This window comes from Oncorhynchus masou, chromosome 12 (assembly GCF_036934945.1).
Source record: "Oncorhynchus masou masou isolate Uvic2021 chromosome 12, UVic_Omas_1.1, whole genome shotgun sequence".
Classification (NCBI taxonomy): Eukaryota; Metazoa; Chordata; class Actinopteri; order Salmoniformes; family Salmonidae; genus Oncorhynchus; species Oncorhynchus masou.
The window spans coordinates 52,559,478-52,573,435 of NC_088223.1; the positions used below are offsets into that span (position 1 = coordinate 52,559,478).

The 13,958-nt window shown below is 43.6% G+C and overlaps 1 protein-coding gene and 1 non-coding gene across 5 annotated transcripts in view; one reads left to right on the forward strand and one right to left on the reverse strand.

Annotated features, from left to right (window-relative positions):
- LOC135550378 (serine/threonine-protein kinase PAK 3) overlaps positions 1 to 13,958 on the forward strand; it is a 56,893-nt gene that overhangs the window by 15,296 nt on the left and 27,639 nt on the right. For all 4 annotated transcript variants that reach the window (XM_064981108.1, XM_064981109.1, XM_064981110.1 and 1 more), the window contains exon 2: positions 12,007 to 12,200. In XM_064981108.1, the coding sequence (XP_064837180.1) occupies positions 12,029 to 12,200 (172 nt within the window). In that variant the 5' untranslated portion in view covers positions 12,007 to 12,028. The remainder of the gene's footprint in view (positions 1 to 12,006; positions 12,201 to 13,958) is intronic.
- LOC135551170 (U7 small nuclear RNA) lies at positions 4,336 to 4,389 on the reverse strand. Its single transcript, XR_010457216.1, has one exon. It is a non-coding gene; the product is annotated as a U7 small nuclear RNA (small nuclear RNA).

Sequence of the window (13,958 nt, forward strand, 5' to 3'; positions counted from 1 at the left end):
GGGCTTTGGTGACAAAATGGATCGCATTGTGATAGACTACATCCAGTTTGCTGAGTAGAGTGTTGGAGGCTATTTTGTAAATGACATCGCTGAAGTCAAGGATCGGTAGGATAGTCAGTTTTACGGGGGTATGTTTGGCAGCATGAGTGAAGGATGCTTTGTTGCAAAATACGGAGCCGATTTTAGATTTAATTTTGGATTGGAAATGCTTAATGTGAGTCTGGAAGGGAAGTTTACAGTCTAACCAGACACCTATGTATTTGTGGTAGTCCACATATTCTAAGTCAGAACTGTCCAGAGTAGTGATGCTCGTCGGGCAGGCGTGTGCTGGCAGCAATCGGCTAGCTGAGAGAGGGGCCTAGCTCGAGGCTAGCTCCAGGCTAACTGGTGCTTGCTTCGGGACATAGACATTAGCCAGGAGTAGCCATTCGGATAGCAGCTAGCTAGCTGCGATGATCAGGTGTAAGGGTTCTTCCAGCTCTTAATAAATCATCCCCCTCCAAATGAATCTCCTCTCTGTGAATACCTACTCCCTAAACAGCTGTGTGTTTGTGTGAATACCAGTATGACAAGTGTACAGTATTACCCATGGAAAGAGATCACTTTAACACAACTGACCCAGAATAAATGACAGGAATGATTTTCCTGTTATTATTTTATTATTTTGTGGAAAATGATTTTGAGCGGTCATTGAGTATAGACACAATACTTCTATGTCTTTTTAGTTCATTTTGCATCAGATGAGCAAGTGGAACACTTCTAGTTGGTCAGCTGGTTAGGGTTATCGCTAAGATTAATACTCCATTTGCTTTGTAGTGAATGACCTTGGGATTCACTGGGATCTCAGAGTAAGAAGAGTTAATCACACACACACACACACACACACACACACACACACACACACACACACACACACACACACACACACACACACACACACACACACACACACACACACACACACACACACACACACACCACATCCCACCTGCCACCTGTTCTGAGCTGCAGTTGAACTGTGGCCCATTGTGAATCTAATGGAGGTCTAGCGGCTGTATGCAAAGCAGGCCCAGTATCCCAGCAGCACCTAGAGGAGGGGGGACTCAGGAAAGAATTCTGGGAGGAGGTGGAGCTACTAGGGAGAAAGACTGATATATCAGTCAGAGGAACAGAAAGACAGATTATACAGAATCAGAATCACATGGAGTCAATTATCTATTACATTTCTAAGGGAATTGAATGAAAGAAGTTTAAATCTAAGAGCTTTCTTGTTCACGTACATTTCCCTTTTACATGATTATCTCTACATTATGGACATGAGGTAGCATTTACTGTACAAAAATAAATACAACTATAGCCTATAGTTTGTACCCAGTGGATCAGTGTGGACCTCCGAGAGTTTTGGAGCTCTCTACCTTGAGACTGGTTCCTCTATTGGCCCTGGCTCCATCAAAGAGAGCCGTTGTTGTCAGATCCCAGGACTGTTTTCTCTCTGTCTGTTCAAGTGAAGAGGAGGATAAAATAATCTTTTCATTCCTTCAATGATTTCTGTTTCCGTGGTGACCTTGACAGGGAAATCACGCGAGAGGTGAGGGTTTGGGCTTTAAAGAGATGACATCTGCTGTGGTTTGGCCTGAGTGTGGTGGTCTGCTCTCCGCTGTGATCAGGGTCTGTGCTGTGCGCCCTCCCCTGTGCTGTGAGGAGAGAGCGTATGGAGAACAAGGCTGTTGTTTTGACGCATCATTTTATAGGCTTTGAAGTAACGCGTGTCCGAATACAAATGTACAAAATTACAATAGGGATTTATTGTCGTCCAACATTTTCAGAGCTACGTAAAAGCAATCAGAAATACTCCAATCCTGCAGAAATAGTCTGCACAGCAAGTCATCCTAGTCTCAAGAGTTGATGATTGGTTATCCTAACAGCTCCCCCCTGTAACAGAGCAGAACTGGATATGCCTCTTCAACATCCACAACAGACCCCATTCCCCAGTTGGCCTGCCCCCCCCCCCCCTCCCCTCCACCAGCCCTAATGCTACACAGAGCCATGAGCCTGAGCCAGATCTAGAGGCTGAGCCTGCCTATCCTGCTCAGTGAGGCTCAACTTAGGCAGGCTCCTACAGCCAGCCCTCCCCCATCCCTCATCCACATCACTGGGCCAGCTCTAAATCACAGTCCTTCTACAGCTCCTCCTGCTTTAGCCGGGGAACTTCAGCATTAATGTTTGATCAGAGCCAAAGAGCAGGGAAAATAACAGCTCTTCATGGATATAGTAATAGTTGAATAGGAAACATCCCTAGTAATATCTGGGATAATGGTGGGCCGTGTACTGTATAGCCAGTAGGCAGTGGTGTGTGTGCTGGCTCCCTGTGGCTTTTTTGACACGTGTACAGTCCTGTTTCTGTCAAGACGGCATATTCTAATGTGGCAACCGTAATGCAAGCCCTGCCGAGCAAGAAAAGGAAGGGCAATTTAAGGCACGTTAGCCTCATGTCCCCGTTGCTACTTTTCTGCCTTTTTTCCCCACAGCTTGCGGTCTTAAATTGGCATCATGGTATCATTTTGACGATGCTGCGTATGATGAATAATCCAACCAGAATACTTTTTTTTTTAAATTAAGTATTGCGCTATTTATTGATGAATCACAGAGAGACGTCTCTTGATGACAGAGCGATTCTGTTTTCCCTCCTGGGCAGTTGACATATTTAAGCATTACAAAAACCTCTTGTTATCTAACCCTACCATCGTGTACAAAGAAAAAAGAGTGTTGTTTGTTGATTGCCGGTGCTGTTGTTTTTTAAAAATGTTGGATGGGATCAGAGATGGAGAAACAGGAGATGCTCCTTAGGGGCAGTGCACTCATACAGTGGAAAGTACACTAACTGCCTCCCTGCCTGTTAGTCTGCTGACATTGCCCAATAAATAGGTCAGTGTTTTACCCTACAGTCAGTGAAGGATAAGGAATGTATGGGCGCCTGTGATGCGTCCATCTTTATCTGACCACTCAGCAGTACTAAAGCATCCATTAGTCATGTGACTAGCCAGAGGGCCACACCCATGGGGGAGGGAAAAGAAGGGAACTTCCTGCAGTCGACCTGCTGATGACATCATACGTGTACTGCAGAGATATAGTTAGCTAACAGTGCAAATGCTTTTACTTTCTATGTACTTATCCTTTCACTTCTAGTGCATTGATTCTAGCTCCCAGTATTTACAGTATAGTGTATTGTGCGTTCCCTGATGAATAGATAGAGTACTCATTGAGTATGCTTTATATTACAGACCCCAATGCCTGCGGTTGTTGACACAAATCATCATATTCATGAATATGCCCCCGTGGCCTACACGCAGGTGTAGTCTTGATGATGTAGTCCTTGTAGAGGACCATGAGTCAGAGGTGCCATCGATGAAGCCCTGTGCTGTGGCCCTGTGGTCCTGTCTGTCTGTGGAGGAATAATGGGATGCATTCGCAAGTGTTGTTTCAATGACCTGCGGGCGGAAGGCTTTGAACTTCCTTTCACTTTGATTGGCTGACCAGATAAGGAACCTGATTGGTCTGTGTTATTACTGTAATGGTCACATAAGTCCTGCGTCTGGGCGCTGGATATGAACTACAGTACAACACTGCTCTATTATAGTGACCTAATGAAAAGCACAACTGTTTTACCACAAGATAGTGTAGACGGTCTCTCAACATGGCGCCTGTTTTTACGTAACAAGGGCCATGACTGATGACATCATGGTAACCACAGGATTGATATCTTTCTCAGAGGTAGGCTATTGAGTCTAGCATGGAATATTTCATGATTAACAGGACAGAGATACAGGCCCTAAGTTCCTCCAGGAAGGAAGAGGATAAAGTAAATAAGTTAGGTTAGAGACATTGGAAATCAGTTGATCTTTTCTGATCAAAGATACCGGGTAGCGTTAGCCGCTTGTGATCAATCTAACGCCGTACTCTAAGCTGTTCCCAGATAGTGTGCAGGGTAAGCATACTGCAGGTCGGGAGACAGACAGTCCTCTATTCTGTAAAAGTGAAACTAACGACCTCTCACTCCTGGTGGGGAGAGTAACACAATCTAACAGAAGCCCTCATGTGCATTCAGGAATATCCAGAAAAACTGCTTCAGATGGGGAATATACTGTAGCGTGACTCACCACACCCAGACAAGTGTAGGAACTAGCTTTGTATTGACTGTTTCAGTCCCACCCATATAAAGAAAATACTATTGTTTACTAAATTTCAAACTATAGTATATGCTAGTATATACTACGGTGTTTTTATATTGCTGTAGTATTTACTATAGTGTTTTGTTTTACTATCTTTGACACAGAACTGGGTCTTCCTCCTTGAGGAAACCTACTGGACATATACTAAAAGAGGACATTTCCATAACCTGTAGGCAACACAATATATGGGCAATACTTGGCATGTAGGTTTCTCACTCATGGGTGGCACAAATTGGGCTATGGGAGAGAGAAATGGGTGGGGTATATGCAAAATAAATATGAGAATATCGACACAGTCTGTACTATAGTATTCTACAGTATACTACAGTTTATGACAGAATTCTATAGTAGGCCTTGAGTACTATATTATCGAGGGTTACTACAGTGTGTAGGATAATATGTTGCAGTTTACTACTGAATTCTACAGTAAGTTCTACACATGATCAAGGGATACTACATTGTGCAGTATTGTATTCTACAATTTACTAAAGTTTACTACAGAATTCTATAGTAAGTAATGCACATGATCGAGGGATACTATAGTGTGTAGTATACTACAGTTTACTGCAGTTACTACTCTCTCACTCACTTACACACACATATACTGTACATACACACACTGCAGCACTTATCTGCTTAAGGTGGAGTCAGCCCATCTCCCCACACTGTGAGTGAACCACCTCTGTCTACCTCTCTGACAGACATAAATCAGGGGGTTTCTCATGGGAATGATCTGACTTAAATCTAACAAACTGTTTTCCCATGCTGAGGCTTGATGATGTAACAAACTCTCCACAAACATTTAGATAAAGGCTTCTAATCCACACACACTCAAGCGTGCATGCACACACACTACAGTAGGGATGGGCGCGGTTAATTGAATATTCGGATATACGAACGTATTTTAGTGATCAATTACATGGGGGTGGCAGGTAGCCTAGTGGTTAGGGCTTTGGACTAGTAACCTGCAAGGTTGCTAGATCAAATCCCTGAGCTGACAAGGTAAAAATCTGTTGTTCTGCCCCTGCCTTGTTAACCCGCTGTTCCTAAGTTGTCATTAGGCCTATTTTAAGAACGCAAAACACTCACCAGAAAACCTTGTTACAGAATCAGTTCCATCATGGTGATATTATTCCATCATGGTAATATTACTTCTCTTTCACTGTTGCTGTTAACCAAACCACTGGAGAAAAGCAGCATCTGTTTACCTCTGCCATTCATCGAGAGTCAATAGCAATTACTATCCGGATAACTTAAAAAAATTATGATATTAGTCGAATAATCAAATCATTTAAAATCTGCATCCATACCACGCATAAGCACACACACACGCACACGCACACGCACACACACTTCAAATGGGAAACCTGGAACAAGATGGCGCCAACGATGGTCGCCCTGTTGCTAGCTCCCAACCAACGTCGCAGGCTTTTGTTTATTTTAGTGTTATTTTTTACTTTAATTGAACAGAAAGGTTCCAGTGTTATGTCCTATGAATGACAAGAACTTATGGACATCAGATCAAGGATAACTCACCACAAGTTTGAATTTCCAGAGCTGGATCCTTTGTCTGGATTACCCGAAGCAGTTCCTTTCATCACTGGAGCCCTTTTCCCAAGAAGATGCAGCCGGAGAAGGGTAAGGCGAGCTTTAGTACTAGTCCGATTTAAGTTAAAAGGGTAAACCACCCTCCGCTTCCTAGTATATTACTTGCTTATATTACGTACAGTCTCTGGAAAATAATGTTTGCAAGCTCAGAGCGCCGATTACCTACCAGATAAATACAAGAGACAAAATTAACTGCCTCACATAGACTTAGATTTTGGGGGAGGGGCCTTTATTAGGCTATACAGCCATCAGGGTTTTCCAGACATCGCACGGACTAAGAAAAATTACTTTGCGGGAAAAACAAAGGCGGAGGAGTATGTTAAAATCAACAACTCATAGTGTGATTGTAGGAATGTACAAAACCCTTAAGAGTTTCTGTTCCCCTGACCTGGAGTACCTCATGATCAAATGCCAACCCCATTATCTCCTGAGAAAAGGCACCTGTGGTATGGTCTGTACAACGCTGGTCCGACCAATCGGAATCCATGCTACAAGACTGTTTTGTTCATGTGGACAGGGATATGTTCTGGGCCGCCTCTGGGAATAACATCAACAAATACACTTATGCTGTCTCTGGGTTCATCAGAAAGTGCATAGAAGATGTTGTTCCTATAGTACGATTAGAATATACCCAAACCAAAATCCTTGGATAGATAGCAGCATTCGCACAAAACTGAAAGCAAGAATCAATGCATTAAACCACGGCAAGGTGACTGGAAACATGGACGGAGTACAAACAGACCACCTATGACCTCCACAAGACAATCAACGAGGCAAAAAGACAGTACAGGGAGAAAGTGGAGTCGCAATTCAATGGCTGAGACATGAGACGTATGTGGCAGGGACTTCAGAGTGTCACTGATTATAAGGGGAAAAACAGCACACCTTTTTCCCACGCTTCGAGGAAAACAACACAGAGCCGCCGAATTGGACCCCCGCTGCTTAAGAGGACTGCGGGCTTCCGATCTCTGTAGCTGACGTGAGTAGGACCTTCAAGCGCGTTAACCCTCGCAAGGCTGCTGGTCCAGACGGCATCCCAAGCCACACTCTCAGAGCATGCGCAGACAAGCTGGCTGGAATGTTTACGGACATTTTCAACCTCTCCCTATCCCAGTCTGTCATCCCCATTTGCTTCAAGATGGCCACTATTGTTCCTATGCCCAAGCATGCAAAGGTAACTGAACTAAATTACTATCGCCCTCACACATTCACTTCTGTCATCATGAAGTGCTTTGAAAGGCTAATCAAGTACCATATCACCTCCACCTCCATTGAACCACTGCAATTTGTATACCGCCCCAACAGATCCACGGACAACACAATCGCCATTGCACTGCACACCGCCCTATCCCACTTGGACAAGAGGAATACCTATGTGAGAATCCTGTTTATAGACTATAGCTCAGCTTTTAACACCGTAGTGTTCTCTAAACTTTTCACTAAGCTTAGGGCCTTGGGTCTGAACTCCTCCCTGTGCCATTGGGTCCTAGATTTCCTGAGGATCGGCAACAACACCTCCGCCACACTGATCCTCAACACGGGGCCCCACAGGGGAGTCTGCTCAGCCCCATCCTGTACTCCCTGTTCACCCATGACTGCGTGGCCAAGCACGACTCCAACTCATCAAGTTGCTCACGACACGGCAGTGTTAGGCCTGATTAGCAACAACAAAGAGACAGCCTACAGGGAGGAGGTGAGAGCCCTGTCGGAGTGGTGCCAGGAAAATAACCTCTCCCTCAACATCAACAAAATGAAGGAGCTGACCGTGGACTACAGGAGACAGAAGAGGAAGTATGCTCCCATCCACATTGATGGGCTACAGTGGATAGGGTCAAAAGCTTCAAAGTTCCTCGGTGTGCGTATCACTGAAGACCTGGAATGGTCTCACCACACCGACAGCGTGGTGAGGACAACAGCGCCCGTAGCACTTCAGTCAGCTGAAGAAATTTGGCATGACCCCAGGACCTTCACGAGCGTCTACAGATTCTGTTGGGCTGCATCACTGCCTGATATGGCAACTGCACCACCCTCAACCGCATTGCTCTGTGCGGTCAGCCCAACGCATCATCGGGGGCACGATGCCTGCCCTCCAGGACATTTACAGCACAAAGGAAGGCCAACAAGATAATTAAGGACCTGAGCCACAGACTGTTTACTCTGCTACGGTCTGACAGACGGAGTCAGTACATATGCATCAATGCCAAGGCCGAGAGACAAAAAAACTGCTTTTATTACCAGACCATCAGACTGTTGAACAGCTTCTATTACCAGGCCATCAGACTGTTGAACAGCTTCTATTACCATCAGACTGTTGAACAGCTTCTTTAACCATCAGACTGTTGAACAGCTTCTACTACCAGGCCATCAGACTGTTGAACAGCTTCTATTACCAGGCCATCAGACTGTTGAACAGCTTCTATTACCATCAGACTGTTGAACAGCTTCTTTAACCATCAGACTGTTGAACAGCTTCTACTACCAGGCCATCAGACTGTTGAACAGCTTCTACTACCAGGCCATCAGACTGTTGAACAGCTTCTATTACCAGGCCATCAGACTGTTGAACAGCTTCTATTACCATCAGACTGTTGAACATCTTCTTTTACCATCAGACTGTTGAGCAGCTTCTATCTCCAGGCCATCAGACTGTTGAACAGCTTCTATTACCAGGCCTTCAGACTGTTGAACAGCTTCTATCACCAGACCATCAGACTTTTGAACAGCTTCTATTACCAGGCCATCAGACTGTTGAACAGCTTCTATCACCAGACCATCAGACTGTTGAACAGCTTCTATCACCAGGCCTTCAGACTGTTGAACAGCGATTACTAGCCGTCTACCAGGTGATGCACACTCACTCACAAGAAACACACACAAGCTGTCACACACACTTCATACTCACAAACACACACACATACACACTCACCCACTCACACACAGCAAACACTGCTGTCCCATGTCATAGAGACATTGAACCACTGGACACTTCCCGTTTCACAATGTTTCACAAAAACTGTATTTCTGCAACGCTTGTGATTGTTTCCACATTTCACTTATGCCCTTTCTTGCACTATGATTTTTTTTCTTCTGATAAACATCTATTTTTTGGGGGATTCAAGCCTCAGTTTTGGATTTATTCAATTTTTCGACAGTGTGCAGGTCTCCATCTCTTTCAATACTGTATTCCCAACATCGCTCATTCTAATGTTTATACTACTGTACTTTGTATTTAGCTACACTGCTTTTACTCACCGCATATACTGGATTCTACTAATGTACATCTAATTCTTAGTATTGTCACGCCCTGGCCATACAGAGGCTTTTATTCTCTATTTTGGTTAGGCCAGGGTGTGACTAAGGTGGGCATTCTAGTTTCTTTATTTCTATGTTTTCTATTTCTTTGTGTTTGGCCGGGTGTGGTTCTCAATCAGAGACAGCTGTCTATCGTTGTCTCTGATTGAGAACCATACTTAGGTAGCCCTTTTTCCCATCTGTCTTTGTGGGAAGTTGACTTTGTTTAGGGCACGTAGCCTTTGAGCGTCACAGGTTGTTGTTGTTGTTGTTGTTGTTGTTGTTGTTGTTTTTTTGTGTGTTTATTGTTTTGTTCGGTGTCATTTTGATTAAATAAAAGAAAATGTACACTCACCACGCTGCACCTTGGTCCTCTCCTTTCAACAGCCGTGACAAGTATATCTGGTGTAAATTCATCCTATGTATGTGCATATAGATTGCATTTTGATTCATGTTACAGTGCTATCTGGTTAATCTTACAGTGCTATCTGGCTATCTTGTTAATTGGATTCGTCCCGACGTCCCGACGTTCATTCTTCATTTCTTGTTGTACTTTCTTTTTCTTTTCTTTTTTTTACATTAAAATGATTTGTGAACTTGTTTGACGTTTTACTGTATTTTTAGGCGCTAGTAACATCAGCATTTCGCCGCACCAGCTATAACATCTGCTAAGCTGTATATGCGACCGACAAGCTTCGATTTGATTTGACACACACAGGCATTTGCAAGTGGTCCGGGAGTGAATCCTGTGCTGCCTGGTGGCCTTTGTTCACTAATGTAGGTCTCCAGTCTAAGAGGCTGCGTGGCCCTGAGACTGTTGGACTGTAAATCACATGATGGGCCTCCAGGGCGAGGCTGTGAAAAGAGCCTAAGATGGAGGATGGAAGGATTGAGGATGAGGGAGGGGATGAGAGATATGAACATGTAGCCCAGCGCTCACTCTCCATATCCCGGTTGCAATTTCACAGTCGAACAAAGTCATTGGACACTATTAGCACCATTCCAGCGCCAGACAGCTCATTAGCTCGCGTCCTTCTAACAGCCTGAGAAGAATGTGCTGTCTCTTGAAGGTTGCGCTTCCTTGACTTTCACTTGGTTACATTGGGAGAGGGAATTACCCTAATTTAACTGAATCTGTAGCTGTTTTCCTCATCTCAAACTGTAGTCAACAGGGTTCAGGTTGACAATGAGTATACTGTCTTGAGCCTAACCTTAACTTGCACAGATGAATCCCCATAGATTCTTCCAGATGGCTATCCCATCTTTATCCGGGAGCCCTCTCCACATGACCTAAATAGGTCAATGTTCCTGATGTAGTTGGAATCCCTAACTAGGGGTGTGCTCTACTGCAAGCTGCAGATCTGTCTCACTGTCCTGTATGCTGCTGCCATTCCTAGAGGGCCTACTGTTTACTATGCGGAGCATGCTTCTGTCACTCTCATGATATTACCCTGGTCCTGATGCTCCAGGAGAGGGCTTCAAAAGCCAACAGCTGCAATAACAATGTAAGAGAGCAGCAGAGAAAAATAAGAAACTCTGTTGGAGCCTCTGCTTCATATTATATTACTGCCCTAACCTAGGCCCTACCCTTACTGGGCCCTACCCTTGCTGCAGCTGAGCAGCCATGCCCTATAACACACATTCTAAATTGCTGGCCCAAACGTCCACCTCACACATTCACATTTAGGTACAGAGTTGCCTGAGAGGATGTTGTGTGACGTGTAACAAGCACAGCAATGTAATGGAACACAATGTGACATACACTGCGAATGGTGAGATATGTTTCTGAAACATGCTTCGTCGTGGGCCTACATAAAATATTGATCGATTTGAACGTCAAGTGTGTTTTAATAACTGGAAGCGTCTGTTTGTACTGAGGCCTGGTTGAATCTCTGATGATCAGGCTACACATGGAAAATACTGTACATGCTGCAACTGCAATAGTACAGTAGTCCAGGATTTTACATCCGGGATGTAACGGTTTGACTATGCTGAGGACTAAATTGTCTGTTTACAGATGCTTCCTAATGAAGTCAGATGTGTACTGCTGGATTTATCTACCCCTAGATGAATATAAATCGATGGGCTGCAGTCTCCATACTATACACTTTCTTGTCAGTTTCTCTCCATCATCTCAGCGGACGATGATCTCAGCAAAGATCTGTAATCTACTTGGAGCTTCTGTCGAATGTAGTCATTTAGATGTGAACATGGTTTTATAGCTAGATGTTTAACCAGTCTGTAAGTCTTGTGATTGGATTGTACTTTCCTCTGGCACGCGGCAGATCTAAAACATTACACAGAGTAGTTCCTGAACACAGAGGCCTTCCTTCAAGAAAAATATTAGGAACCAGAGAGTGAAACTATGACAGGAAATTGTAGGTCTAAGTAAAGACAGATTATGGGATCTTGTGCCCCCCCTGGAGCACAGAGAGAGCCCTTCTTGTGACCCGTGGAGATTTAAAACACGCTGGCTTGAGGCTGCTCATGCCTCTACTGACAGCGAACATTACACAGTGAGGGGGAGACAGACAGCCATCCGAAGACTATTACCTTGTAGAGTTTTGTTGAACTCCTGACAAAGTCTTACAGCATTTGTACTCAAGTTCAAAACCATTACAACATTCCTCACATTTCTTGATTCAGTTATTTGGAATTATTTTATTTTTTTAAATGTGGGATGGATGTTGATCTGTTTAAAGCCTGCAGTGTGCAGAGGGAGTGGTGGATTTCGAGTATATTTTGATATCTCAGGGGAGAGCCTGTAGACATGGCTGTCTTCTCTCTTTCCACTTTGATCCTAAGAATCCCTTACTTTATTTTCTATCATAGCCTCATGCTAAACTTCCCTCTCTCTTGTTTTTCCCCTTCGTCCTAGGATACTGTGAGTGTTACTAAAGATGTCCGATAGTGTCGATATTGAAGAGAAACCGCCAGCCCCTCCCTTGAGAATGAACAGTAGTTCCCGAGACTCTTCATCAGTGAATCACGGCTCCAAACCTCTCCCAATGGCTCCTGAAGAGAAGAACAAGAAGGTTCGCCTGCGCTCCATCTTCCCTGGAGGAGACAAGAGTGAGTAGACATCTGCATCACCCTTTACTATTGTATAGAACTAGGGCCCTGAGTATGTCCTGACCACGTCACCTAAATATGAAAAACTAGGCCTGGAGTTCTTGTGGGTTTCCACGAAACCCGAGACATCCTCACTGGCTCACGAGGTCAAGTGAAAACAAGGAACCCATTGATCAGTGATCTAGTCACATCACTGTTTTATTAGGGTTAGGAGCCCTCTCTGAGCTATGCAATTTGGGATATGGGTATTGTATTTATTTTTAGCTCTGCCCTCGGCAAAAAAGTGAAACAATCTCAGTTATATAAAAGTTGCTAGAGTCATATAATCCTTGTAAAAACAGTTCTTATTCAAAAAATATTGAAAATCACTTCTTCAAGAATAATGACACCGATTTCAACGTACAGTGCATTCGGAAAGTATTCAGACCCCTTGACCATTTCTACATTTTGTTAGGTTACAGCCTTATTCTAAAATGTATTAAATTGTTTTTTCAATCGACACACAATACCCCATAATGACAAAGCAAAAACAGTTTTTTATTAAAAATGAAAAACAAAAAAAATACATTTATATACAGTACCAGGCAAAAGTTTGGAAACACTCATTCTTACTCATTCAAGGGTTTTTCTTTATTTTTACTATTTTCTACATTGTAGACTAATAGTGAAGGCATCAAAACTATGAAATAATGCATATGGAATCATGTAGTGACCAAAAAAGTATGAAACATATCAAAATATAGTTTATATTTGAGATTCTTCAAAGTAGCCACCCTTTGCCTTGACAGATTTTTACACTCTTGGCATTCTCTCAACCAAATTCATGAGGTCACCTGGAATGCATTTCAATTAACAGGGGTGCCTTGTTGAAAGTTAATTTGTGGAATTTCTTTCCTTCTTAATGCATTTGAGCCAATCAGTTGTGTTGTGGCAAGGTAGGGGTGGTATACAGAAGATAGCTCTATTTGGTAAAGGCCATATTATCTCAAATAAGAAAAGAGAAACAACAGTCCATCATTACTTTAAGACATGAAGGTCAGTCAATTCGGAAAATGTCAAGAACTTTAACGTTTCTTCAAGTGCAGTCGCAAAAACCATAAAGCGCTATGATGACACTGGCTCTCATGAGGACCGCCACAGGAAAGGAAGACCCAGAGTTACCTCTGCTGCAGAGGATAAGCTCATCTGAGTTACCAGCCTCAGAAATTGCAGCAAATAAATGCTTCACAGAGTTAAAGTAACATACACATCTCAACATCAACTGTTCAGAGGCGATTGTGTGAATCAGGACTTCATAGACGAACTGCTGCAAAGAAACTACTACTGAATAATAATAAGAGATTTGCTTTGGTCTAGAAACACAAGCAATAGACATTAGACTGGTGGAAATCTGTCCTTTGGTCTGATGAGTCCAAATGTGAGATTTTTGGTTAAAACCGTCATGTCTTTGTGAGACGCAGAGTAGGCGAACAGATGATCTCTGCATGTGTGTTCCCACCATGAAACACGGGGGAGGAGGTGTGATGGTGAGGGGGTGCTTTGCTGGTGACACTGTCTGTGATTTATTTAGAATTCAAGGCACACTTACCCAGCATGGCTACCACAGAATTCTGCAGCGATATGCCATCCCATCTGGTTTGGGCTTAGTGGGACAATCATTTGTTTTTCAACAGAACAATGACCCAACCCACCTCCAGGCTGTGTAAGGGCTATTTGACCAAGAAGGAAAGTGATGGAGTGCTGTATCAGATGACCTGG